This window comes from Lytechinus pictus, chromosome 1 (assembly GCF_037042905.1).
Source record: "Lytechinus pictus isolate F3 Inbred chromosome 1, Lp3.0, whole genome shotgun sequence".
NCBI classification, from domain to species: domain Eukaryota; kingdom Metazoa; phylum Echinodermata; class Echinoidea; order Temnopleuroida; family Toxopneustidae; genus Lytechinus; species Lytechinus pictus.
The window spans coordinates 8,297,799-8,325,625 of NC_087245.1; the positions used below are offsets into that span (position 1 = coordinate 8,297,799).

The 27,827-nt window shown below is 34.6% G+C and overlaps 3 protein-coding genes across 5 annotated transcripts in view; 2 read left to right on the plus strand and 1 right to left on the minus strand.

The window, feature by feature from the left end:
• LOC135153142 (protein eyes shut homolog) overlaps positions 1 to 14,649 on the plus strand; it is a 37,943-nt gene extending 23,294 nt beyond the window's left edge. The window contains exons 25-40 of the mRNA XM_064095122.1: positions 245 to 527; positions 1,065 to 1,385; positions 1,668 to 1,849; positions 2,279 to 2,452; positions 2,898 to 2,978; positions 3,334 to 3,428; positions 3,756 to 3,900; positions 4,170 to 4,344; positions 4,663 to 4,835; positions 5,416 to 5,634; positions 6,251 to 6,684; positions 7,528 to 7,672; positions 7,996 to 8,209; positions 8,731 to 8,817; positions 9,801 to 9,904; positions 10,376 to 14,649. Of these exons, the coding sequence (XP_063951192.1) occupies positions 245 to 527; positions 1,065 to 1,385; positions 1,668 to 1,849; positions 2,279 to 2,452; positions 2,898 to 2,978; positions 3,334 to 3,428; positions 3,756 to 3,900; positions 4,170 to 4,344; positions 4,663 to 4,835; positions 5,416 to 5,634; positions 6,251 to 6,684; positions 7,528 to 7,672; positions 7,996 to 8,209; positions 8,731 to 8,817; positions 9,801 to 9,904; positions 10,376 to 10,533 (2,990 nt within the window). The 3' untranslated portion in view covers positions 10,534 to 14,649. The remainder of the gene's footprint in view (positions 1 to 244; positions 528 to 1,064; positions 1,386 to 1,667; positions 1,850 to 2,278; positions 2,453 to 2,897; positions 2,979 to 3,333; positions 3,429 to 3,755; positions 3,901 to 4,169; positions 4,345 to 4,662; positions 4,836 to 5,415; positions 5,635 to 6,250; positions 6,685 to 7,527; positions 7,673 to 7,995; positions 8,210 to 8,730; positions 8,818 to 9,800; positions 9,905 to 10,375) is intronic.
• Positions 14,650 to 14,936: 287 nt separating this feature from the next.
• LOC129254759 (MICOS complex subunit MIC27-like) lies at positions 14,937 to 26,854 on the minus strand. The gene is made up of 6 exons (XM_064095205.1): positions 26,527 to 26,854; positions 21,839 to 22,081; positions 21,321 to 21,375; positions 20,235 to 20,330; positions 19,250 to 19,407; positions 14,937 to 15,981 (listed from the first exon to the last, which is right to left on the minus strand). Exons 1-6 carry the CDS (start codon positions 26,536 to 26,538, stop codon positions 15,820 to 15,822), a joined length of 726 nt encoding a protein of 241 aa, XP_063951275.1. The 5' UTR covers positions 26,539 to 26,854; the 3' UTR covers positions 14,937 to 15,819.
• LOC129256854 (pre-mRNA-processing factor 6-like) overlaps positions 26,692 to 27,827 on the plus strand; it is a 28,908-nt gene continuing 27,772 nt past the window's right edge. For all 3 annotated transcript variants that reach the window (XR_010292659.1, XR_010292656.1, XM_054895050.2), the window contains exon 1: positions 26,692 to 26,848. Coding sequence is in view for 1 of the 3 variants with exons in the window: in XM_054895050.2 (XP_054751025.2) it covers positions 26,757 to 26,848 (92 nt within the window). In the remaining 2 variants the exon portion in view is untranslated. The remainder of the gene's footprint in view (positions 26,849 to 27,827) is intronic.

Sequence of the window (27,827 nt, forward strand, 5' to 3'; positions counted from 1 at the left end):
TAAGTTTAAATGATTAGATTTGTATCGTGGGTGAGGAAATAAAATACATGCATTATTTTTATCATAATAGAATGTTAGATACGTAAACGCATTTGAATGAGAGCAAGACAATAATAATGAGGAGCATAAAAAACAAAGTTTATAAGACCCATTTCATTGACAGCACGGTTTATTATTGTTTATTTGATTTAAGGAATTATTTTACGAAACAAACATTCTCATATGTACCATTTTTTCCGTGTAGAACGTGCTGTGCATTTTCCCTCGTTCAATGGAACCTCATATCTAGAGTATGCTTCTCTAGATTGGTCATCTTCTTCATCAAACACTATCTTCATCAGTATAAAGACATCAGCAGCAGAAGGGACTGTTCTGTATTCAGTTAGTGATTCCTCCAGTGACTTCATTCATCTGTTCATTCAAGATAGTCGTCTAGTCTATGAGATGAGCTGTGGACTGGGTCAGGTTGTCAGGGTGGAGTCAAACGTTGTCATAGCAACAGATGAGTTGGTGGAAGTTTTTATCAGGTAAATTGGTAGTCTACATTTGCATGATTTCTTTGTAAGATAAAACTTTTTTACCGTGTAAAAATTTGGGCACCAATTATTTGCAAATTGATTACAATGTGGGTTTTCTAAAATGTGAATATCTAATTGCCTTATGAAAAAGTACTATTACATGTATTTGAATAATTACAACGATTGTAAGTGATTCATTCTTGTCATGAACAATTCATTATTTTTTTAGTGCATTGTCTCCACATCATGCAGGAACAATGAAGGCCTTATGTCTGTGTCCTTGGAATTTTCAGGTCATGGTGCAATATATATATATATATATTAAGTAATGGTCACTCTAGTGACATGATAACGTCCCTTCGGAGGACTATTGCAAAGGATATGCATTCAAACACAACTCTAAAAATTCAAATACAATTGATTTTTAACCAATCAGAATAGTGCATCTGTAACTTGTGTCTGATTAATTGAGTGAAGTTAAAATGCAATTATTTCTGTACCAGGACCCTGCTGTGTATTACTGCTGTTTCATTTCTTTTGTTTCAGCCAAACAAGACCAAACATTGCATCCATGATATGTGGGGCTACCCTCACAGTGAACAACCAAGAAACAACCAACCAAATCTTCTCTTTCATCTTCCCCTTGCCTCTGGGCCCTCTGTACCTTGGAGGTACTCCCCAGGGTATGACCTCTGATGATCTCCCATCACCCATCGTAGGGTACCAGGGGTGCATGCGTGTTCTTGAGATTAACCAAGTTGAGAATTTGCTGTTTGATGATTCATTGGGAGGCAGGAATATTGATGAATGCATGACCACTGAGCCGTGCTCATATCAGCCATGCCGCAATGGGGGAACCTGTTCTGTGTAAGTTTAACACCTCATCTTCCATTCACAGAGCGGTCTTCATAATATCTAGACCATGTGCAAAATATATACTGGTAATGCTTGGAATTTTTTTCCTGAACACTTGAGGACATTGAAAATGTTATATCTGTTATGATCTTTGTTTTCTTTACACTGTAAGCGTGATTAAAGAAATGTACTATTTATATGTAAATATTAGGACTTAGTACAGATAGATTTATGCAAAAGAAAAGGTTCATAAATATGTAGCTCCATTTTGACTGATTTCCACCAATCTCTCAGGTCACCTGATGGCACTACATGGTCATGTGACTGTCCTATACCTTTTGGTGGAGTGCTGTGTGAAAGGCTAGTTGATCATTGTGAGGGGTCTCCTTGTCATGCAGGAGCATCATGTGTATCACTTGATGAAGACTTCCTCTGTTTATGTCCCTATGGCAGGCAAGGCATCATATGTGATGAAGGTGAGTGATAGTAGTATCAGCACTGAGAATGTCAATGAAAAATGCAATGAGAGTGAGAATGATAATTGACAATGCACAGGTCACTGACATTGACAAGGACTGTGGCTGTGCATCAACATGAGTGTCAAGTCTGAAAGACTTGTTTTGTGCCATTCAAGAACGACTATTTGACAATGTTATGACTACGACTCTGATTATAACTTGGTCATGACCATAATTATGACAGTGGCTATTGCTGTGGAAATTGCTATGATGATAATTATTATTGTGCTTGCCTGTAAATCATAATCTCAATAATCGTTGCTCTGAATATAATATCTGACTGATGGCAATAAATGATTGTTGAAAAGGGTGTATAAGATCATGTTCCTATGATTTCCATTTACCTGTACAGCTTATGTGTTTAGTGAAATTTGTTTTATTTGACAGTGATCATCATAACCAGGCCTTCTTTCAGTGGTATTGTAGCAGGTTATATGCCATATATCAGGTATGCTCGGGTCTTGAATTGGGACTTTCTATTGACCTTGAGGTTAAAGTTCACCGTGGATGATGACCAATCAGCTATCAGCAGCAATCTCATGCTTTTCTCTGGCCAAAAAGGTAAAGAAATATATGAGAAAGATATGCATATGTTGTGTACTTGTTAGTTTTCTAATCCCTCATATGGATTACATGATCAATGGGTAAATGGGTCTAATTACACCAGTGTTTATGGATAAACAAGAACTACTGACCTGTATTTTGTTCAGTTAATTGAGATGTGCTTTTGTAAATGTCACTTTTTTAAATGCTGAGTATGATGTATAGCAGGATTCTTATGGGAGAAAAATAAGAGTAATGAAATTAAAAAAGAGGTTGGGGATAGATATTCAAATTGACATTCAGAGAGAGAGACACACAAAAACAGATATGAATAAATAGAGAAATTGTATAAGGAGAGAGAGAGAGGGGGGGGGGGAAAGGCAATGTTCAATCATACTGACGTACAATGATATCCTAATGACAGAATTCATTAGTGCTTTCCTGGTATTTTTTATTTTTGTAGGAGAAGGGAGTAATGGAGATGACTATTTATCTGTTGGCATTCAAGATGGCTATCTTTTGTTTCATTTTGATGTTGGTTCAGGTAAGAATTATTTCATGTATTTTTTATGTGATTAAGGAGAAATATGAATGAGAAATGAGTGAATAAATACATTTTGAATTGTTTAATAGGTAGACATGTTTGCAGTTGGCTACTGAAGTGTTCTGGGTCTTTCTAGACAAAGGTTAGAGATTTGTTCAATTTTTGAATCATGCGACCAAACAATACACAGTCATCTAACAATAAACAGGATTGGCCATTGCAAGAAATGTGATTGGTTTCTACATCCATGTTACAGAGCCCTTATATATCCTTTTTTTATGGCTCGGACACGCACTTTTGGTACTTTTTTAGTAAGATCAGTGCTGAGTGTTTATACGTTTTGTTGATAATACAGGAGAAGGAATCTTACGAAGCCCTCAACCCATTGACCTGACTGCACCGTTTCATACATTGCAGATAGGACGTCATAGGAGAGAAGGATGGATGCAGGTAAGATGATCAGATTGATGACAGAACAATGCAAGATATTTAGTGTTAATATTCAGTTGCTTGTAATTGGAATAGCAACATAATAGTGATGAAATCAAAACAGGATGATGCTTTTATGAAAAATTGATAATGATGTTGCTCTTTCTGATGTTGATGATTGTATGGTGAATGTTATAAAGGCCTTATTATTGTTTGTGCAGGTATTGTTCTGTAATATAAAAATAAAAAGATTGTTTGATACATTCATGTAGATGATTAGATGGAATGAGGTTTGTCCAATGTATCATTTTAGCATTGAGAAACTTTTTCTTTTCTGTGCATCAACAGTTGGACAATCAGCTGAATGTCAGTGGTACCACACAAGGCCCTCTTATTGGTCTCAATACTTACCGTGATCTTTATGTGGGTGGTCATGACACCACAGATGTTCATTTACTACCAGACGTGGTGGACTATGCTGAGAGCTTCAAAGGTAGTATGATCAATCTATATGATTCACTTTTTATATCATGATTGTATTTCTAGTCTCATCATTTGTAAAGTGATGCTGCTATTATGGCAAATATAGGAGTGTTAATTGACATAACTATCAAGACACAATTTTCAACACCAGAAATAATTTTTTTTATGGGCAATAATGTATGATTTTCTCTTTCTAGTTATTTGATCCATTCTATTATGAAATACTTGAAATACTTGAAATGTGCATAAGAATGGATGTCATTCTTTGTCATTATGCAGGATGTATTTATGAACTTGAAATAAACTCTGGCCTGTATGGATCCTTTGTTGCCCCTGGCAACCCACCTGGTCATGTGGATGTTGGTCTCAATGTCGGTCAGTGCGGTCATCCAGAGTGTGCTCTGAATGAATGTCAAAATGGAGCTGATTGTATAGATCTTGGAGCTTCTTATATGTAAGCATTATTAATATTCTAACTTGTTTTCAGATGTTTGATAATTTTTCTCAACGATGATGATGATGATAATTATGGTTATAGTGATGTTAGTGGATAAGACGACATTGGTGATAATGACAATTTCAACATTTGTTGATGATGATTGAGAAGGAAGATGAAGTGAAAGAGAGAGAAAGATAATGTAAAGAGAAAGAGATAGAAAGAGCAGGGAAGGGGAGGGATAAAGATAAGAAGAAGAGGATTGAGATAACAATTATACTGGTGTGATGATAGTGGCAGTGATACCAATAGGAAGTATAATTCTTGTTTTTGCAGATGCAACTGTACAGCTGGATGGAAAGGCCCTCTCTGTGCAGATTTAATCACCGTCTGTGATGCAGAACACCCTACCCCTCATGACTGCTCAGAGGGGTCCATTTGCACACCCCTCCCTGTAGGATTTGAGTGCCAGTGTCCTTTAGGAAAGACAGGACCAAGATGTAATGAAGGTACATACTAGGCTATACAAAGAGTGATTATTATTATCTTTTTATTTCCCTCTGTAGTAATTGTGACCACCTGTATAGAAGGACTTCCTGTTTATGAAGACCATGGCCTGTATTCTGAAGTGGGTTTTAATTCAAAGACTGGTCTAAAATTGTGGTTTAACTGTGGATAGTCACCTGTGACACAAAATTCTCACATTCCATGTTCAATCAGCTAATTTTCATTCAGATCATGCATAACTGTCTGGGAATGATAACTATAATGGCTTTATTCACTAATACAGCACAACTAAAGAGCACAGACAGCAAAAATAATTTGTCATGTAAACAAAAATGATGATATTTTCTTATTCCCATAAATTAAGCACATAATTAGACCATGCTTTAATTCAAACAAGACTGCTCATAGTCCACTTTACTTACCTATCTTTAGCGTTCTTTTTTCACAGCTTTCAGTTAGTGCTATTTCCACTTTCAAAGCAATGGCAGTTCATTTATTATGTTAAAGGATACTGATATAATATTGGCTTAGGATATGAAAAAAAATTAATTACATTTCAGTCTTGTGTTTTATCTCATGTAGATATTGTATTCAGTGACCCACTATTTGAGGGTTCTTTGAGCTACATGTCTTTCACAAGAACCACCAACCTCCGCTTCCAGACTGACATCATGATCGAGTTCAAACCCTTGTCAAACACTGGTCTTGTATTCTACATAGCCAGTCAGCTTACACCATATTCAGGAGACTTTCTAGCAGTATCTCTCACACAGGGCTATCTTGAGCTCAGGTATTCACTTGGTAAGTATATTGGTTCCATGTTCTGTCATCTGGTATTATTACACGTTTGTGAATGTGCCTCAACTCAATGCAGATTTGCATTATGAAAGATATCGGTCTAGTTCCGTTATATCTACTCTTCATACATCTGTAAATCTTTAAGAGAATGAGTTTAAAATTACCGTAGTCGAAATGCTTTTTTCAAGGTTTAAAGCTACCATCTGCTCGCATATGAATGAAATGTGTTCAGGTTTATATGCATTCTAAGAACGTATACATGTTCACTTGGTTATGGCACAAAGGGGATCTAAAATTTCATTAAGGATATTTCCATGTGATAATGAAATGAGTTGGTGCATCAGCCTCATAAAAAATGCTTGAAATTTGCTGTAGATGGGTGCATAACATTGCTTTTACAAAACCATCCCTTTGTCATACATATTTGGATATGATGCTATCTTAGTATCACATTTAAAGAACTAACTCAGTATAAAAATGAAAAGAAAAGTGAAGATGAGAAAAAAGATTGAAGTAATAATGAAGAGTTAAATGCATTTGAAGGGATGGAAAAGAATAACGATTATTTTTTCAGAATGTTTTTTTAATACTTTTTGTTATTTTCAATCCCTGTTATAAGATGGTCAAGGTGATCCTGCTACTATGAGAACAGCAAACAGAGTTGACATCACAACAGACACCTGGTACACCGTAGAGATCAACAGGATCAACCAAAATGGCATCCTTCGCTTCGGAGATGAAGAGATCTACCGTAGCGCTCCAGGAAGTTTCATCTCCCTTGATATCAATACAGACATCTTTATTGGTGGTGCGCCCTCGCTTGATGGTGTACATCCAATGGCTGTTGAGGGTGTTATCACCAGCTATCAAGGTTGTGTGCGCAGGGTGGTTGTTAATGGACAGGGCATGGACTTGACAGTATCTGGAGCATCAGCAGGACAGAACGTTGGGGACTGTGATGGGACAGGATGTGGATACAATGTGTGTAGAAACAACGGCACATGTTCACCAGTAGATGGCAGCTCACAAGATTTCACTTGCCAGTGTCCAATGGTAAGTCCTTGTGATTGAGTCTGATTCTTGTTTCTGAGCAGGCTTGTACATTTTACTCTGATTTCTTCTGTTTATACATTGTGTCTTATTTTATTACTTATGGTTTGCAGGCTTATCATTACATATAGGCACCAGAGCTACATCTTTCCTGTAGAAATGCATTTTTCTTAACTAATCTTCACATTCATCCTAGATAAAATAATGAGGAATTTAGGAAAGCAACAACGCCACTGTCGTAGTGGTATTAAAAAGTGTCATACATCAGTATGTTCTACTTGTGCTTCATAACTTAAAAAGAATCAATTGCAATCTTAAAGTGCTGAAAAGTAAAACAAGATCCAATGCATTCATAAATCAACTGGTATGTAAAAATGTTTATTTAGATGAGGCAAGGCCATGTCATGTACTGCCAGAATACATGTTGCCATGCCAGGGGTTATGTTGCAGTGGTAAGGGATTTACTTGTACATACATCGATTGTAGGTAATCTCTTTGCTGTGATTGAATGTTTAAATAATTCAAACTCTCTTTAATGAAGCATTCAAATAGACCTTTCCATATACTTATACCATATGTGATTGATTACTGTTGATGTTGTTTAAGTGTTATTCTAAGTAGTTCCTTATGTTATTCCTTATGTTGTGTAATTTGATTTCTGTAAAGTGCATTGAGAGTCCTTGCGGGTCTGAAATGCGCTGTATAAGAACTTCATAATTATTTCTAACCAGCTGATCATGGAATGTAACAAAAATACAGCAAAAACACGAATGAGTAATAAAATTATGTTCCTCAGCCATGTCTGAGTAGGAATATCTAAAATAGTGTTTGTTCTCTCTTTTCCAGCCATTCACTGGAGCAAGATGTGAGGTGTCTATATACTGTGCCAATCATCAGTGTTTGAATGATGCTATCTGTTTACCAGACGAAGATGCCCAGAGCTACAGCTGTGGATGTATGCTTGGCTGGCAAGGAACATTCTGTGAACAAAGTAAGCTATGCTGGCATGGGTTTATTGCAACATGTACATTTGACCCCCTGTATATGGGATCTCTTTAAAAGGATTTGTGTCTGTTTTCTAGTTAATTTGATATTCTCAAAAGATTAATTAGCAGTTTGGAAAATCAAGTAAGAATGAAGAAAAATGTGAATCAAGACATACAAAAAGGATAATCATTTTATGGCATTGCCCCATATTTATACTGCATGAACATTGATGCTCCATGTTGATTTTGTACTTACAAACATGAACCTGAATATTGTATCTGATCACTTTATTTATTTGATCTTATTTGATTTTATTTTCCATACAAGGTGTTAACATCACTACTGCCGGATTCACTTCATCCAGTCACCTTTACTTCCAAGATGTGAACTTTGACCTCTCCAACAAAACAATGACCTCCCTCTCCTTTAACTTGAGTACATCAACCCTTCAGGGCTTGATCCTGTGGAATGGAGAGCCAATCACAACAGGTGTTACTGACTACTTAGCCATTGGTGTCCAGAATGGCTTCTTGAAAATAAGGTGAAGAGATAAATATGCTCTTTGGCTGACAAAATCTTTAAAAAACCCTCAAATGTTTGGAAAAAATTAAAACTACCATAATATTATTTGTAGGGCAAGTGGCTCAATATTTTTTAGATAGAGAGTTAAGATTCTAACAGAATAACACAGGATATACGAACAAGTCATTTAAAAAATAATAATTTGTTGAAATGTTTAGAGCATAGACATTGGTAGATTTGAATTGAAATGTGGAGGGAAGAAACTTGATTTTGCCACTTCATCTGTATCATTTTACTGTTACAATTTTAACAAGCTACTACTTTTGCATGCATGATGAGATTCATTCACAAATCTTTATTAACCATGATCTATCCCTTTTGTTTCAGCATAACAATTATTTTGGCAGCAAATTACAGAAAATGTTTTTTTCTGTGGGGTGGGGGGGGGGTGCATATAAATATTTATTTACTCAAAATATTTGTATAGTATACACACACATATTGTCTCAACTTTATTTCATTTGTTTGTCATTTTGATAGCATCAATCTTGGACATGATTCATACGGTCATATACTTCATTCAGAATTTATATCTGATGGTCTTTGGCATGCTGTGATTATCACCAGGTAAGATAAAAATGAAGTGTGACAATCTCATGAATTTGGTATACTACAATGGTTACCTACAAGAACTACACACACCTGCATCCAGCTTTTGATATTTTTTTAAAGATTATGATCATTCCCTATGGATCCCATGTAACATAAATCTTTAAAGGGCAGTAGTATATTTCATCCTGCTGCATTTTGGGGGGCAAATTAATGATGTGGATGAAAATATGAAATAGTTTGTTTGTACGAAAGATGTTGCTTGAAATTTTTTTACTGTAAAATCAAGTAATGAAATATTTAATAACAGAATCAGGGTTCTATTCTGTGATACTTTAAATTTACCAACACAAGTAACTGTAGACTATCAGATTTAAGCCTCTTAACACAACTATAGTTTTAATATTATAATTGATATCAAGCAGAAGTCTCGAGGAAAATACGTTTCAATGACTAAATTGATCATGAGATTGACTTTATCACTTTAATTTCAAATGTCTCTGATCTGATATTTATCATTTGGTAACGAGGACAGGCTTTCATACTGGAACACATGCATAAAGTTTTGTACCAATTATGGAAACTGATGGCAAAAAGAAGCTGCTGAAAACTGCTTATCTAATAAAAGAGAGCCAATGGAGTAAATTAGAAAGTCAAAAAGGGGCCTAAGCTTTCGATCCTAGCAGAATCTTCGTCGGAGGCAAAATGACAAACATATAAAGTGGAACAACCATAATATAGACCACAAACAAGCTACAGCAACACTAGAAACAAGGAGACAAAAGGGGCATTAGTGAGTAGAGAAGACCTATCAGGAAACTATGGAAACTATTAGTTTTGTCATATATGCTCTAAAACAAGTTTTAGCTACAACATCAATTATACGTAAACATAATTTGATCAATATGAATATTCTGATACCACAAACAGTGGTGCATTATGAATATAAATGTATGATTTATTTACCTTACCTAACTCTAAATATTTTTTTTCTTTATCAGATCAAGAACATTATTTAAAGTGTATGTTGATGGTGGTGAGCCCATTTCATCTGACATAGGAGGTTCTTTCACTGGTTTAGACACAGAGGGACATTATTATCTAGGTATGTATTGCAGTGAGTGAGAATATGCTTCATTGATACTGCTTATCAATGGAGGGTGTTGACGTGTGATGATACTATAGGATTTGTTTGAGATTTCCTTTATATTTTTTAAATCTCAATCCAGTTCAGGTTCAAAGTTCAAAGTTTACTTTCCACATTTCCATTAAAAACAAAAAATAACAAACTGGCAAGATTTACATCTAGAATGAAAACAAATACAATATAAAAAAACTTAGAGAAATGGGTAATAAAGGCATGAAAAAAGATTGAAGAAATTTGATGGGGGCAAAAGTAAATACATGTATGTCTTCAAACAGAGAGCAATGAAAGATATTTACCTATCCAACCAACCACTCACCATCTACCCAATTATCTGTATCTATCTACCCATCCATCTGACCGTCAATGTTTTTGTTTTAGTTTGTTTTATTATACATGCATCACATAATTCATTTCATATCATTTTTTTAGGTGGCTTTGGATTATCTGCTGATATATTTCAAGCTACTGGAGGCCTATATGATGAAGGTTATGAAGGTTGTCTTAGGAATCTTGTAATCTCACAGGGAGATCCGCCGGTCAATCTTATGAATGCAGCTGATGCCCTCAACGTCCAATCATGTAGCTGATGAAAGACGCATGATAGTGACGATGAGCTAAGAACTACGAGACGAAGCATCATGATATCATGGAAGGTTGAAATTTGACTAATTTGTGCTACCCACTACTTTAATTTGATTGATATCAATGCATAGTAGATAGGTCAAATGTCAAAATATTGGTATGGTCATTTCTGCCAAGAGCATTGCCGGCGTTCACCTGAGCTGACACATGCCGTTATCACATTGGCCAGGTTGAACAATGATCTAGCTGGAGTTTGATGAGTAACCCTCATTTATGGGTATATGAGGTTCGTTTGTTAGTATACAAATAGCAAATATGCATGAGTGCTATACAGTACAAGTTTTTGCATGAGGTGAAAGAAAGAAGCCCTGGGGTGGTATTCTGAGATACATTTTATCTCAGTTTAAATAAAATATTTTATCTCCGTTAAAATCAGTGAGATAAAATACCCTTAAAATCTCTCCGAATTGGTATTCTGAGAACAATTTTATCTTCATTTTATCTCTGTAAGACACACCTATTTTTTAATCAATATCCAATTAGAAACGCGCTTTTATAGCTCTCTCATATCACTCAACCAATGGAAATCCATTCTGCTAGGAGGTGTGGCAAAGGAGTGAGATTGCGTCAATTTATTGACTTCAATACGCTTGCACTATACGCTTGCGCGTCTTTACAGAGATTTCTTTTTAACTAAAATTGCATTACTCTCATCTCTTTTTCGAAGTCTATATCGCATCTTTTCAAGCATCATTTCAAAGACAATATTAGTCAAGAAAAGTCTTATGAAATGCTTTGCTGATTGTACAGGAATAACTTTAAGGTGTTGTTCTCAATGAATCTATCATTTCTCTTAAATTTCATGCCAACAGTTGGAGTTAATTCACCTAGAAATATTGACGAAATCAACGTCGCGGAGATAAAATAGCCCCTACCCTCTTTTAAGTTTATTTTATTTTTTCTTCAAAGTAACTTTGGCGCAAGCACATTACCCGCGTTACAATGGCCAGATACGCGATGGGTATGTCTACGCAGCCACTGCTCTGTTGCGTATCATCATAGATACGCAAGATAAAATTTATAAGCAAGATAAAATTTTAAATTTTATCTGAGAGATAAAATGTCATCTCAGAATACCAATTTCATTTTAAGAGATAAAATAAAATATTTTAAAGATAAAATGACCTCAGAATACCGCCCCTGATCAACGAGGTGTAGCCCAGTTGATTAGAGTGTCTCTCTGTCATGTATATATAAATATTGCACCATTGTACGAATAAGAATATTTGCTCTTTGTGCTTTACAACACTTTGGAAATTAGTGAAAATGCAAAGAATATATTTTTTTCCAAGGTTAATCCATAGAAATTAGGAAATAATTGTAAAAGCCAAAAGCAAAATCAGCTATTGTTCCTACATGTATTGCGCCTGTATTACCTAGCGCAGTGAATTGAATCGCATTGTGACGTCACCTATTCCACCGTGCAATAATATGTTAGAATGGAACGAATGTTGCACATGGTTATTTTTCAATGATCAGTCAAATAAATTAAGCATGTTTTCATGCAAATTTTTCTCAACCATTTGTTAATCATAGTTTGCAAATAAGGTCTCATATTAAAGAAGAACTCTGTTTTTTCCAAATAGCAGCCAAAAAATTACAATGATTATGGTTTTGTTATTTCTAGGACGCAATAAAAAAATAAAAAATTAAAAAAAACATTTTGCTCACCATATCAGTTGCACAAAATTAAACCTACTCAAAAAATTTAATTTATATTTAGAAGAACAGTGTTATAGTTATGCTAACTCTACACAAAAAATATAATTTTACTATTGTATATTCTGGCTTTGCACAAATTTCCACTTTTATGATATCAGTACTGCAGCACCCTAGCATATGACATATGAAAAAAATTGAGAATACAGGCCAAATGTGGTAGGTAGAATTGATGATGCTGAAACATTGTTCTGTGATCTTGATACACAGAATAATTAAATGTTATGTTTATGTCATGTGAACAATTAATGTGGTGCATGATACTATGTGTTCAATGAGTTTGGTTAACATTGCAAATGACTTCTCATCACTCTCAATTCACCTTGAAGCCCCGTAACAGTGAAGTAATGCCAAATAGTACACGCTTCTTTGTGAATGTCTTCCTACTACAAACTTCGCAATGAGATTTTGATACATTTGATATCAATTTGAGCTCTTCTTGCCTCTAGTATGCAAAGGTCTTGTACTTAGTATTTCACATTGTCCAGCTCGAGGTCTTCTGAAATTTTAAGTGGAGTTATAATAAAGATGAAGTACCAAAGTTCGGGCCAGGGTGTAATGTGATGGAGACATAGTCTTCAGTAATTGAGCAATTTATGTAGATAGATGTAATGAAGGGATCATGCAAAAAAAATTGCAAAATTTTGCATGCATCTTGCAAAATAAAAAAGTTTGCTAGCTGGTCTAGTGTAATTTATTTGTATAATTGAATTAATTCCTTTATAACCAATTTATATTTATAATAATTTTTTCTTTGTTGGTTCATATTATATTTTGTTATCAATCATGTCTTTCTTGTATTTTAGTGACGGGGTAAGGGATTTCGATTTGTCTTTTAACCATACAGTGTACCAGTTTAGTGGGTTGGCTAACAGGATTGTTTTTATTGAAATAAGGTTGTATAAATTCACTTTTAAAGGTCAGCAATAATGCAGTTATTATCACCTTGAATTCATCTTTATTCAAGCAGTATTATAATTCCATCTTGCTTTGTTTGTTTAGGTATATGATATGAAGTCATTTATTTATCATATTCAATCTTCTGCATATACGTTTTGGTTCCCATATTCGTATATTGCTGAGAGACGAGCATTTCTCAGATTTTCAAAAAGTTCTTATGACATTCTCATCGATTCTCAATTCATTTATGTATGCATTATCTGTATTCATTGGTATACATGTATTTTTTTTTTAGAAATTGTATTAGTGCCTTTTTTATCAGGATCTCAGCTACTTTGTAAAAAATACACCTTGAAAAGCATTTTTATTCATCTCGGCCTTTGGTTTTAAAAAGTTTTCAAATGTCACCTTGATATTTATTGTGGGATTCATGGCTGATATTCTTAGAATCATTATATTACGTAAAGCTTGCCGCACACGGCAATATTGTGCATTAAATATGAAGGTTCCAAGAAGTAGTTATTTTATTTGAAATTTGACATAATGCTAGGAATACTAAAATCATAATTTTGTTTTGCTGCATGCCTTTTTGGTCAGAGTCCAAATCATCTTCAAGTTACAGTTGTGTTTGTGATTTGAAATTTAATTTTTTTCCTTCAGGGAGGTTAAAAATAGACTGGAATTTCAATCTAGTACCCTTACTTTTATTCAGAACTTTGATCATTAAGTTTTTATCAGTTTAAATGTTCACATCATATGCTGATACAATTTCTTTGAAAATTGGATTGCAAATGATCTTTTAGTGTGCGCTGGGCTTGAAGCGCTATCATATACATTTTAGTTACATATATGTATCCACGTATCCTTCATTGAAATTACAGGACGTCTTGTATTAGTGTTACTGCATTATTTTTCTGGGAATTTGAAAAACCAATTATTTGTCAATGTTCAATGACCCAATCTGATTTATCTGTATGTATTCACACAATAAATATGTTACCGAGTTATTTACATGAAGTCATTGTTGATTTTAGTTATTGAATAGGAAATATAAATTTGCTCTGTATGTTTCAAAACACCAGTGACATATTGAAGGAATATATTTTAAATAGATTTTTAGTCAAGGACACCTTGAATATTTCAATTCATTATTTTTATTTTTAGATACGAACACCTTGATATATTAGTACTGCAAACTCTTTGTCTTTCAGCTTTTTTTTATTTTTACAATAATCAATTTTGCAAAATATTTTTAGGCAATCACATGTTGAATTGTATTATGTACATGTAGCTGTGTGAAGATATGTATTTCTATATGGTACTCTACATCAGAATCTATCTTTATGTGTGAGTTATGTATATCTCAAAGTGACATTAGTGTTGTCCATTGATGTGGCTCATGTATTTTTCTATCACAGTAAAATGATCTTTCTAAAAATTTTTTTTTTAAAGTTTGTTTCTTGTGGTGTGGACAAAATGAATGAAAGTGAATGTAATCGATCAGTTCAGGGAATAAAATGGGAAGCAGAAATGGGGAGGAAAAGAGATAAAGAGATGGGTATGGGGGGGGGGTGAAGAAAATAAAATAAGAGAAGCAGAGACAGTCACACAAGATAGTGTTATTCAAATTGTTTCAATGTGATATGAAATATACTTAACATTCATGATGTTGCCTGTACCAATCAATGGACAATTATATTTGATAAGAAACATTGCAACACTTTGGTAATTTCAATGTAGCTTCTTTATTGAAATTATCATTGGCTAACAAAGTTCTGCTTTGCAAGCTATAGAATAGAATATACACAAAAAACCTCAGCCCCATTCCTTATAATTGCTTCTTAAATCACAATTGCTCAAGTTACAGCATCAATTAAATATTGAAATGGCAGCTTGTTGATAGCTTTCTTTAACTTTTTTTATAGTCTTGTTTGATCAGGGGGCCTGTTTCATAAAGAATTACTGTTGTAACTTTGCCTTGCCATTATGGCAACTACCATGGTAACCTTGATTTTGATTGGCTGCTGAGCCCTGTTACCAAGGTAGTAGTTGCCATTTCTTGTGATCTCAGACATGGTAATTATTGTTTTTTTTCAATTTAAAAAGATAAAGACTCTATACAGGTATACAATTTGTGATAATTGGTATGAATTAGATACATCATTCATAGGCCACGGGCCAAAATACATCAGAAGAAAAAACTCAAATATGTGTCTCAGTTGACTTTATCAAGTTCTGTTCAAACTCAAGATTTCCACAGCAGGGCACAGGAGAGCTTGAATATATTGAATCATGATGATCTATAGGTTACCATGATGAGTGTTGTGTGTTTAAAAAGTAGACAGTAACCGTTGCAACAGCCTATGTTTCACCTCTAACATTTTTAGTAATGATTTTTAGTTATAATAATGAATGAAATATTACATCCTGAATAGACTGGGCACGAGTCCTGTCCCATGGATTACATGTCTCAGTATTATTGATGCCTCCATCTCCCTTTATCCACACACAATGAATTTAAAAAGAGCAAAGTTATGCCATGCATCAGTATTAAATCCGAGTCACACTCCAACAAAGTTCAGAGTTCAAAGTTCAGGTTAGAGGTCATGCACTCAGCTTCTGGTAGTGTACATGTCTTTATCTTCTGGTTTTGACTGTCCATGGTCTTCTAGGCTAGCATTTGATGTACTTTCATCTGTCTTCAAAGATTCTTCTTCATTAGAGCTCTCCGTTTCATCTTCCTTCTTCACTTCATTAGCTGCAACTTTTTCAACCTACATAAAAGAAACAAACAAATACACAATTTACAAATGATAAGTTTACGCATAATTTACATAGAAGCCTGAACTTAAGACTGTGTCACAAGTTTAATTTTACTACTCCGGCATTTAAATGGGTCTGTAAAAATATCTGTTTGACTTCTCATTTCACCATTATGTATTATCTCTCATATCAAGTATCACATACATTATTTACGCTTGGTTGAATTTTAAGCAAACTGTTCAAAGGAAACAGTTTTTCAAAACATTCAGATCGAGAAGGAAAGGTTGTGGTTACACGCGAATATAAAAGATCGTAATGGAAATAAATTGTTTTAAAAAAAATTGTTAGATATTGGAATTTTTAACGTAAAAGACATTATTCCCAATTCCAAAGTTAAATCACTAAAGGAAATAGAATTTTTATTTGAAAAAAGTATGCAAGTGTTTTTCAGGAGTATAATATCGGAATGAATGCCATACCGAATGTTTGGAAAAAGAACCGGTATGAGTTATATTTTTAGATTCTTCAACCTACAAATGAAGACATTTTACAGAATATTTTGATGAATGTGAATAGGAAAAGGATCTTCAACTGTATCTGCTCTTATCGATCTTATCAATAATAGGTCTTTTCAAACAGATGCTAAAAATAATGCTATAAGAGTTTTGTTAATAGATTACAAGAAAGCATTTGACAGGATCAATCACAATTTGCTTCTTGAAAAAAAGAAATTAGAATTTCATCCCACTATTGAAAATTGGATATGAGCATTTCTCTGTACAAGACAACAGAGAGTGAAAATAAACCAAGTTATGTCTGACTGGAAAGATGTACATGGGGGCGTGCCCCAAGGGAAAAAAACTGGTCCATTGCTCTTTGTTGTCATGATATCTGACCTATGCTCTAACCTTCCTGTTTTTCAGTATGTTGATGATACAACTATGTACGAAGTCTGCCCAAAAGGAAACAACGGTACTATTCAGAGCGCTCTCAATACTCTGGTTGATTGGTCTCATTCAAATGATTCGCAAATCAATCCAATTAAAACTAAGGAGATGGTTATCTGTTTTAGGAAAGATCCTTTCGAATTACCTAACCTTACAATTGCAGGTAACATCGTAGAGAGAGTTGATGAAGCCAAACTTTTGGGTGTATTTATTAATAACAAGTTGAACTGGGAAAGTCATGTAAAAGAAATGTACTCTAAAGCAGCAAAACGTTTGTACCTTCTCGTCCAATTACGAAGAGCAGGCCTAAGTCAGTTTGATATGTGTAAATATTATGTAGCCTGCATTAGATCTGTCCTTGATTATGCATGTCAGGTGTATCACGGAGGATTAACTAAAGAACAGTCTGATAGGTTAGAGTCAATACAGAAGAGAGCACTGAGAATCATAACTCCAGGAATGTCTTACGATGAGGCAATTTCATTTCTCAATCTTGAGTATCTATCCGATCGTCGAAGAAAGCTCTGTCTTAATTTGTTCAAACATATACAAAACCCCAACCACAAACTTAACTGTCTCTTACCAGCAAAACGTGAAACCAGATACACACTAAGAAAAACCAATGATCTTGACTTACCAAAGTGTAAAACCAATAGGTATAAAAATAGTTTTATTCCCTGGTGCTTATATAATTTGCAATGAGGATTTATGTTTTGTTTCAGATTCTTGTTTTTGTCTGGACTGAGTTAATGGCATTATTATGGGCGTGCAATTTAGGACAGTATTTCTTGATTTCATATATGTCTGTGTATATATGTTTCTCCTTTTAAATGTATAATAATTATATTTTATTACTTTAGATATTTTAAGATACTCTTTAATATGTTTATTCAATTTTAATATATAAATTATCAATCTTTGTAAGATATGAAATTTATAATTGTCAACCATTTTTATTTGTACATAATCCAACCTTGTATACGGTTGCAATAAAGATTGAATTGAAATTGAATTGAATTGAAGAGTTTCAAAGTCATTTGACACCCTTATTTCAAAAGCCTAAAGCTGAAGAAAGATGGGGAGAAATTTTACAAGAAGAGATTAATTGGAAATTTGTTTGGTTATATAATTTACAAGCTGTCACAGAAAACAGAATAACAGAGTTTAATTATAAGTTATTACATAATTATTTTACCTCATAGATATAATTTGTATAAATGGAAGTTAAGATATAATCCTTTATGTTCAGAGGACAATGAAATACAAGACAGTATTCGTTTATTTGTAACGGACCGTAAGAAAACACAATTATTTTGGAAAAAATTTAGTAGCATTGTGTATGAAGTTGTAGATGTTAATTTTGATTTTAATATTGCTACTTTGATAAAAGGATATGAGTTAATAAACAAAAAGTATAGAATTTTGAATCTTCTTACTTTGTATGCAAGGTATTATTTTTATTTTATTTTATTTTTTCTTTGAACAGAAAGTCAGAGTTGAAGATTTCATGAGTATGGTATACTTTGTTTATTCAAAAGGTTGATTTGCAATCGTATGGCAATAGAGAAGCGTTGTAAAAGTAAATATTTGTGTATTTTTGAAAACAGTATTGTTAAAGAAAATATTCCATGCTTTGTATGATATTGTTTACATTTTATGTAATGATTACATGTGATTATTTATCAATAAAATTATTTTTAAAAGAAAAAAAAGTATCACATACAGGTGCTTTTGTCTTTGACATCTGAAGTAGAAACATCAACAAACATTATAATTTTATTATCATAACGCATGAATATGGCTATATTTATCATCCACATCAAATAAAGACACACTTTAATATTTAGGCTACAGAAAATAATTTTGGGCACTATAGTATAAAGGGCTAATGGGGGTATCTCACTGTGTCATCTCCTGAAAATTACAATCTCCGAGTAGTTACAAGAACATGTTGGATTTTTACAAATCTGCTTGGAGGTGCTTCCAATCTCCAAAACGTCTCCCTAACTGATGGAGATGTCACAGAGATTCATTTGTTTCTAAAAGATGATGTTGCAACTACATGTATGGGAGACATGTCAGAGATGTCCCTGCCACTCCAGGGCAAATTAACTGATACCTCACTTGGATGGGTCTGTGATTAGAGTACCGTACTAGAAGTTTCATATTGATAACGGTGCAAACCATCAATAGGATAGAAAAATGAAGACGTCAACATTGATGAGATATGGCTTTAATATTTCCTGATTTCTCTTATGAATCCTTCTTATGACAAGCTCTGGACTAATTTCAAAGCTTAATGTGCATCAAATAATTCAATTTCCAAACTTACAGCAGGACTTGATGTGTCTCCTTTATAGAGGTCTGCAGCTTTGGTTTTAACCCATTCAATCTCAGCCTTGCCTATCTTAACTGCTTGGTATGGGTAACACAGTGAAGCAGTAGCTGTCATCAAACCACCAGAATATACAACCTTCCTGATGAATCCACCTGCATAGGAGAATGGGAGGTTGTATTAAAAGTTGTTGATTATCTGATTAGCATTTTGTATAGAGTAAACTGGTACTGCAACTAAGAAAAGTAGAAAGTCAGCACTATGATATCCTTTTCATCACAATATTGCTTTACACTAACAGGAGTCTGGGTATATTATAGTAATGTAAAGACATTGGACAACAAATGTTTTGTTATATTAATTTCTTTTCAAGATGCCTTTATCATCCAAAGTTTCTATCAATTATCATATCAGGTACAAGTCTGGGAAATTAACACATATTTCAGGTGTATGATAATTATTTTAGTGACTATTCAGTTCTTTTCTATTGTTTATAGTGCTCCAAATACATAAAACAGGCATTTTTGTTGAAATCTTAAAAAAAAAACTGATTTGATGTAATTTTGGAAAATCTAAGGTAGTGAAAATCAATGTCATAATGATATAGATTAATTGGAAGAAGTTTTACCAAACCAATTTATTTCTTATCAACTAGGTACCCAGCCTCAACACCTACTGTTTTACATACAAGTTATATGCAGCACCACCTCAACATCTAATTTCAAATTAGACAAATTTTAAGGAAACTTGCAAGCCTCCACCAATGCCAGATCTGAACTTCAGAAACTTTTATTTCTTTTCATAAGTCCTACTCAGATTCATCATTATAAAAAAATATAACAGAGCAAGTTTAAGTTTATTGGTCTAAAAAGTTACATGAATGAGCAACCTTCAAGATTAACTTCATCCTTGAATTTTGATATCATAATCCCTAGATGATTGATTTAATGTTACTACTACAAGATTTATTGATCATTTATACCTTTCCTTGCCAAGACAAGACCGGCAAGGCCAGCAATGGAGATGACCCCCGCCCTAGGGTAGAATCCTTCCTCTGTTTTGATGAATTGTATCACACCTTCAAAATATAATTGAAATACCAAAATAAAAACCAGTAAACAGCATCAGACTTGAGTTAAAATAATTATATTCCTGCATGTGACAATTATTTCTTAATAAGCATTGCTTCTCCTGGGTCTCCTAGCCATCTATTTGTTTTGTTTTTCCATTACTTTGTTAATCTTTTATATTATACTGTTTATCCTTTTGATGGTTGAATAAATAAATTGAATTGAATTGAATCTGGGAAGATCTACAATTGTTCAATAATTAATAACCAACATAAACGGATATTCCAATATCAATGATTATGTTGACCAAGGATAACTTAGACCACAGATTTATGGTGTGTTTGTTGCTAACTACTCCACTACCCCCCCCCCAATGTTGATAACCTTTACAAATGTATTAATGTCTACAAAATGTTGTAATAACTGGACCTTCCACAGCCAAGATTTGAAGGGTGGGGTCAAATTGACCCCCACTGCAGAAATTGAGATGGAAAAACCCTGGTTATTTTGTGAATATCGCCATTAGCTTAATCACATAGAACATGGCTAAGAGGGGGGGGGGGGTACTTTGCTGTTGTACAAATTAGAATTTGAAATAACATACATTATATGACTGAACTTTCTATGAAAAAATAGAATTAGAACAATATACTTTAAAATGGCATCAAGGAACAATATTTTCGTAAGAGCCCTGTGAAATAAACAAAGGAATACAATAAATTGAAAGAGTAAAAATTGAAATGCAATATTTTTTGTTTGCTATGTTAACTTGGCTAAGAATAATAAGTTATTAATGCATGAGACACCTGCATAAAACCATAACATCCAAAAACAAAATTGATTTGTAATAGTTTAAGTTTTGAATGATATTTTCTCTACTCCCATATTACAGAAATATAACATCACTCTTGGCCCCAAAATTCATTAGTCTTGATATTTGAAAATATTGAACATCTATAAATATAGCCTGGGTAAAGTTGGAAAAAGATAATTCTTACTTTTCGATGTCTCCTCTGCTGTTTTGTATGTTCTTTGAGTAAAACCGATGGCTCCCTATGTGAGGCAAAAAGAAAAAAAGAAACAGAAGAAGTGAAAATCATTTTCTTGTACGACCTGACTAGTGATCGATGACACTTTAAATAATTTTATTTTTAATGCGAACTACAACGAGAAAACTTCTCCGAGCAAATATAAAGAGCAATAGGCTAAGACTATTTTCCATGAATTATGTATCTGTTTTCCCAAGTAATCTCTTCAATCCTCATGCGTGAGTAAATAATTTGTTTTTTAACAATTCTAAAATTAAATATTGCTTAAAAATGTCCGTCCATGACATTGCTTTTGAGTACCACATTATAAAATATTCTCATTCATGTGTTTTTGCTCATATATTTGAAAATCTGAAAGTAGTAACTTAAGACGTTGATTGAAATCTTGAAAAACATCTGATTAAAGGAGAAGGAGCTCAGTGGAGAGCTATTAATCACTGACAGATATGGAGGTTGATTTAACTTACGTGAAAAGTGTCTGAGAACCTCCATATCTGTTCCCTTACTGAGCCCACCATGTCCCTCAAAGCACTAGGTCCTTCAGGTATCAGCTGGTATTCGGTCTGCTTGGGTTCACTGTATACTGGAAGATCTTTAGGCTTTACCAAGGTTGTTAGGGCCATGTCCTCACCTGGACTTTCACCAGCTCTGACTTGAAGGAGGCCTAGCCCCAGTATGGGCATGGAACCATACCTCAATGCTACAAATACCTGTGAAATTTTAAGCATGAAAATAAGATACTTGTGTCATGAAGATTACAATGAAAGTTACATGCCAGTATGCAACCAGCTTGTTTGTGTTGATTCTATACAACATAAAACAAATACTCCAAAATGTCTTTAAACATCATTACAACAAAAACAATATAGAATTTTAACTACATTCATTTATGATTTATTAAAAAATCCTGGTTTTGACTAATAGATCAACATAAAACAGGTCCATCCTTGATGGGTTTTTAATTAGCAATGAGTGATCAAGGGACTGTTTTATCAATATTCTTTGTCCCACGATCTCATCAATGTTTGTAAAAGAAATAATTGATCACTTGAAAATGGAATTGTATTTACTGAACTTGTCTTTTTCTGTGGGAAAAATTAACAAGGTCACTGATCAATTATTGTTATCATTTGAGAAAATAAAAGATTTTAACTTGTTGAAATTTATTATTATTATTATTATTTTTTTTTTTTTTTGGGGGGGGGGCCTTTTTTCATCTTCCATTTAATTTTTTCTTTGGAATGATGTTGCAAAGTGGTCCAGACTAAAGAAGCATTGCAAGAAATTTTGCGTTCAATTGAAAATCAAGTGCAAGTAAAAAACAACAACAAAACAAAAACTATGCACTGAGTAGCACACCCTAAATTCGACATGTGCTAGTGCCGAGATTTCTTTCTCCCTTTTTGACTTTCGATTCAGAAACCAATAGATGTGAGGGGCTGTACTAGAGTCAATAATCTTAATTAAAAACATGTCAATAATTAAGAGATTGATTCCATCACAGAGAGACTACAGTGTAGTATCTCTGTGATTGAATAGTGTGCTTAATTAAGATCATCGAATCTAGTGTAAAATCTCAAAATACTTTTCATTTTGACTGAGTGGAATTTGTGCAGTGCCCTTGTATTGTAAAGTTTGGTCAGTTTCATTTTGAGTTCAGTTTAAAAGCATTGATACAAAGTTCTTTCAGAGAGCAAGAAAGTTTAGAAAAAAATGGGTGAGCAGCCATGGCATACTGTCTGGACGGGCCAGCCCGAGGCAAGGTTTTTTACAAGAAAATAATCGATCTAGCTAGGCCTATATCTAACGTAGGGCCTAACTTTTCTTAAATCAGATTGTGAATGTTTTGTGAAATAAAAATAAATTCATGTTTAGTTAAGTTACATTTTTATATGGGCAGACATGCCCCCCCCCCTATTTCATACAGTCTCTGTTAATACCTCACTCAGTCCCACTCGTTAAAGAAACTGTTTTTGTAGTGTAACGTTAGAACTCTGCATATTTCATAAATTTTGTACAAACAGTAGAGGCGCACAGCCAATATGGGAGACTCTCCAATCAGGGAGACAATCTCCCATATTGGAGACTTGGGGCCCGTTTCTCAACACCTGGAAAAGTTAATCATATCTTTATCCACCAACCACAGAGTTAGTTCCAATCTTACTAAACCTGTTTCACAAAGGGCTTCCTAACTAGAATCCCTTGATATCGATACTATCGATAGAAAGAGCAGACAAGACGTAGCCTTAGTCACAAAACAGCAGTCTCCCATTATTGGCCGTGCACCTCTAGAGTCTAGACATTGCTTAGACCAAAAGCTTCGGTCTCTGTTATATTGGTTGTTCCGCTTAACTCAGTTGAAGTTAGAACCGAAGTTCTAACTCGATCTGTACAGGGAGCTGGAGTCAGGGACTCAATGACCATATGTTTATGTATAAAGTTCGGACAAACCAAGGAATAGGAGTTGCGAGACAGCCGACGTAAATCACTGTTTTTGTCCTTTTAAGTTTATTTTTTCCTGTTTTGGTGCATTTCGGGCCAAAACAGAATAATATTAATAATCTTTATTTTGGTCCCGTTCTTATTATATATTTTTATGAAATAAAGAAAAAACTCAATGAGCCCTGTCGGGAGGATTTTGCATTTTTATCCTCCGACCCTAATTTAATGGCTGCTGCACGATCGCGAGCCGTCTGTGTACGACTACGAGGAGATATTTTAAAAAAAATACAAATGTAAAAAAAAACTCCTTGAAACGGACGGCTGCCAGCTGTATTGTTGAATTCACACTTTACTCTGCAGCTCTGGGCCTTAGCACCCAAGCCAGGGTTCATTACATGCCACCGCGCACAGAAAAATCAAGCCATAGAAGTCGTGTGTTGTGGACACCAGAAGTGAGATCCCAGCATTCGCGACCCACTAGTTAGAAATCCACTGCCAAACGCGGTTCATGGTGCGAGGTTAGTATACTAGTATTAGTAGGGTGTCTGGAGAAAAAAAATTATTTTTCTTATTTCAAGAAAATATCACATTTTCTTTGTGAATTTGAAGAGAAGTGACCTTCAAACTGACAGAAATGTAACATTTTTGAAAAAATCAAATTATTGGCTGCAAAAAAGAAGAATGAAATTAGGTCAATTTTCAGCATTTCTCTGCCATAGACTGAGTACGGTAGTTAAGAAATGGACACACACAATTCCAAATTTTTAGCTTCCGAGAGCTGTAGTGTTATAAATTTATCATGAATGCCAAAAACTTGTCCATAAAGAGTCCAATAGGATTTTTTATGCTCTTTCTGATGGTATGATTTTTATAAAGATTTGGAAACCAGATCACAATGAAAAATTGTGACAAAGTGAAAAAAATTGTGCAAAACAGACATTTCATTTTCCCATAGAAAACGCATGGGGAAATGGCAATCTCAACACACACACAAATAAGGGTTTGCAATTTATCTCTAAATCCTTATTTAAAATGATCATATAAACTTGTCCTTACTGTCAAAAGAAGCCCCTGAATTTTCTCTTTCCATACATACATGCCAAACACAAGTTAATAATCAATTCAGATCACATTTTTCTAGCAGCCTGGGGCCCGTTTCTCAACACCTGGACAAGTTAGTCATATCTTTATCCACCAACCATGGAGTTAGTTCCAATCTTACTAAACCCGTTTCACGAAAGGCTTCCTAACTAAAATACCTTGATATCGATACTATCGGTAAAATGAGCAGACGAGACGTAGCCTTAGTCACAAAATAGCCTAATTTTCAAAAAGAAAAATTATGACAAAATTGCAAATATTGTGATGAATTGGGAAATACATCTTTTCAAAATAACAGCACATGTAAATTATGGATCATACATACTTAGAACATGAAGATTGGAGCATTCAGTTGCTGAGAAAATTAAATTATTAATAATTCATTTCATGACTAGAAAATCACATGTGGACGTTGAGATGGGTACCCCCGGGACATCTAATTTTAATAGTTTACGAAAGTAAACCATAACGTTTTTCGTTGTAAAATGATGATAATTATACGCCCTTCTACGGTTCCATACATCATCAAACTATAGTTTAATATTTTTTTTTTAATATTTGATACCGAAACATGCAATTTGAGAAATTCTATGCATAAATTAGAGATAGAATTTATCCAAATGTTAATAGGGGTCTGAAAACGACAAATACGAGTCCAGTTATGGATGGCGCCTGACGTGGTAGAATCTTTATCGATTAAATCATTTCACTATTTCAAACTGAATGGTTTTGTGGCGTTTTACTAACAGTTTTCATAGTTTCTTTGTATTAGAATTATTTAATGCATTATCCCACTTGTTTTGTGATGTAATTTCAACCTCTATGATTGATTACGTAAGATCATTATTTTCAAATATCTAGGCAATTTTGCATGTCATAGTCTACCCACGTGATGCCACTACGTCATTAAGAAAGAAGTTATGACAGCTTCGGAGGTGTCATAAATATTTAGTGAGGTTGTTGTACCCGATCTTGGTAAAGAGGGCTTCGTGAAACGGTTAGCGGACAAGTAGCTCACTAACTCCGATTTAGTCAAGAAGTTAGACTTATGACGGTGTTGAGAAACGGGCCCCTGAACTTCCCGAAAAAATGTGCAATTTTTTCCCCTAAATCAGCCTGTTTTATGCTGACACTTTTTAGTGTGGCTTCAGACACCCTAGTCCCTAGTAGTAGTATTAGTAATACTAGTACTAGTACTAACCTCGCAATACGTGTGAGTGGGCCTTTACTCTTTAGTAACCCAGGGAACTCCCGCCCGCGCAGCGGGCGCCCGCTGAGCGGGCGGGAGCTCCCTGGGGCTGGGTTAGGCCTTTAGACTTAGTAGATCCAACACGTTAGATCTCGTAGAGAATTTGATTTAACTTCAACTCAGCTAGCTCAGACCACTCTCAGAAACAATTCGTAGCGTAGGCAGACGTCAAACATGCCCCCCCCCCCCTATTTCATACATATTTTTACAGTCTCACTCACTGCTCAGCTCAGTCCCACTCGTTGAAGAAACTGTTTTTGTGTAGGACCTAACTGTATTGTAACGTTAGAACTCTGCATATTTCGCTCAGTATTCAGAAATAAACGCCATCATAAATTTTGTGTAAATATGGTATTACTATACCTGTCTAGACATTGCTGAATTCACACTTTACCCTGGGCCTTTAGTACTAGATCAAGTAGAGAATTTGATTTATCTTCGACTGACGACTCAGTCTCGTCTCAGAAACAATTCGTGGACTATAACTAACCGAACCGGATACGTGAACCGATATACGGGCTCCATATCCGGGCGGTACCGTACGTGTCATCAAGTACCGTACCGGTTTAAAATCGAGTCGATATCTGTTCAAGATGGCAGCGCCCGGTGCACTCGTCAACAAGAAACGTCGGGAATTCATGAACATGCCCGCTCCATTGGGCTATGTTCCTGGATTGGGTAGAGGGTATGTAGATAAATGTATTGTTCCTTTTTAGACTAGTCAACAAGCGCCAGTGTACCGTACATTTTTCAGTTCGGTATCTGGACATATTATAGCATGTATAGTAATAGCACTGACTGTCTGTACCGCCACCGTAACCTGAGCCTCAACCTAGCCTTGCCTGCCCCGGGCCCCGCTTGGCCGGCTGGCCATGATCTGAACTTCGCCTCGGCCGCGCCGATAACCGTTTCGGTTTCGTCAGCTCAGCGCAACCTCGGGCTCAGACTCAGTCAGACTTGTGAGGTGATACTGATACGTTGTTGTTTGTTGGGTATAAAATAGTTAATGGCGGCCAGTCATATTCTACCGCCAGTTCATTACTTTTTTTCCTTCTTTCTTTTCCAACTCCAAGATTATGAAGATAAAAAACAAGAAACAAAAAGTTTTCGTTTCTTTTTTCCTTCCTCTCTATCCTTGGCTTTTTTCTTTTCCTAAATCTTTACTCTCCCACTTTTCTTATATTTTTTAGATCTAAGTTAGAAGTCTAGGTCATTTAGGTGATTTATTGAATATTAAATTTATTCTTATTGTTATTATCCTAACTTACATGATCGTATCTTACAGGGGCCCGTTTCTCAACACATGGACAAGTTAGTCATATCTTTATCCACCAACCGCGGAGTTAGTTCCAATCTTACTAAACCTGTTTCTCGAAAGGCTTCCTAACTAGAATACCTTGATATCGATACTATCGGTAAAAACAGCAGACGAGACGTAGCCTTAGTCACAAAATAGCATAATTTTCAAAAAGAAAAATTATGACAAAATTGCAAATATTGTGATAAATTGGGAAATAAATCTTTTCAAAATAATAGCACAGGTGAATTATGCATCGTACATACTTAGACCATGAAGACTGGATCATTCAATTACAGAGAAAATTAAATTATGAATCATTCATTTCATGACTAAAAAGTCACTTATGGACGTTGAGATGGGTATC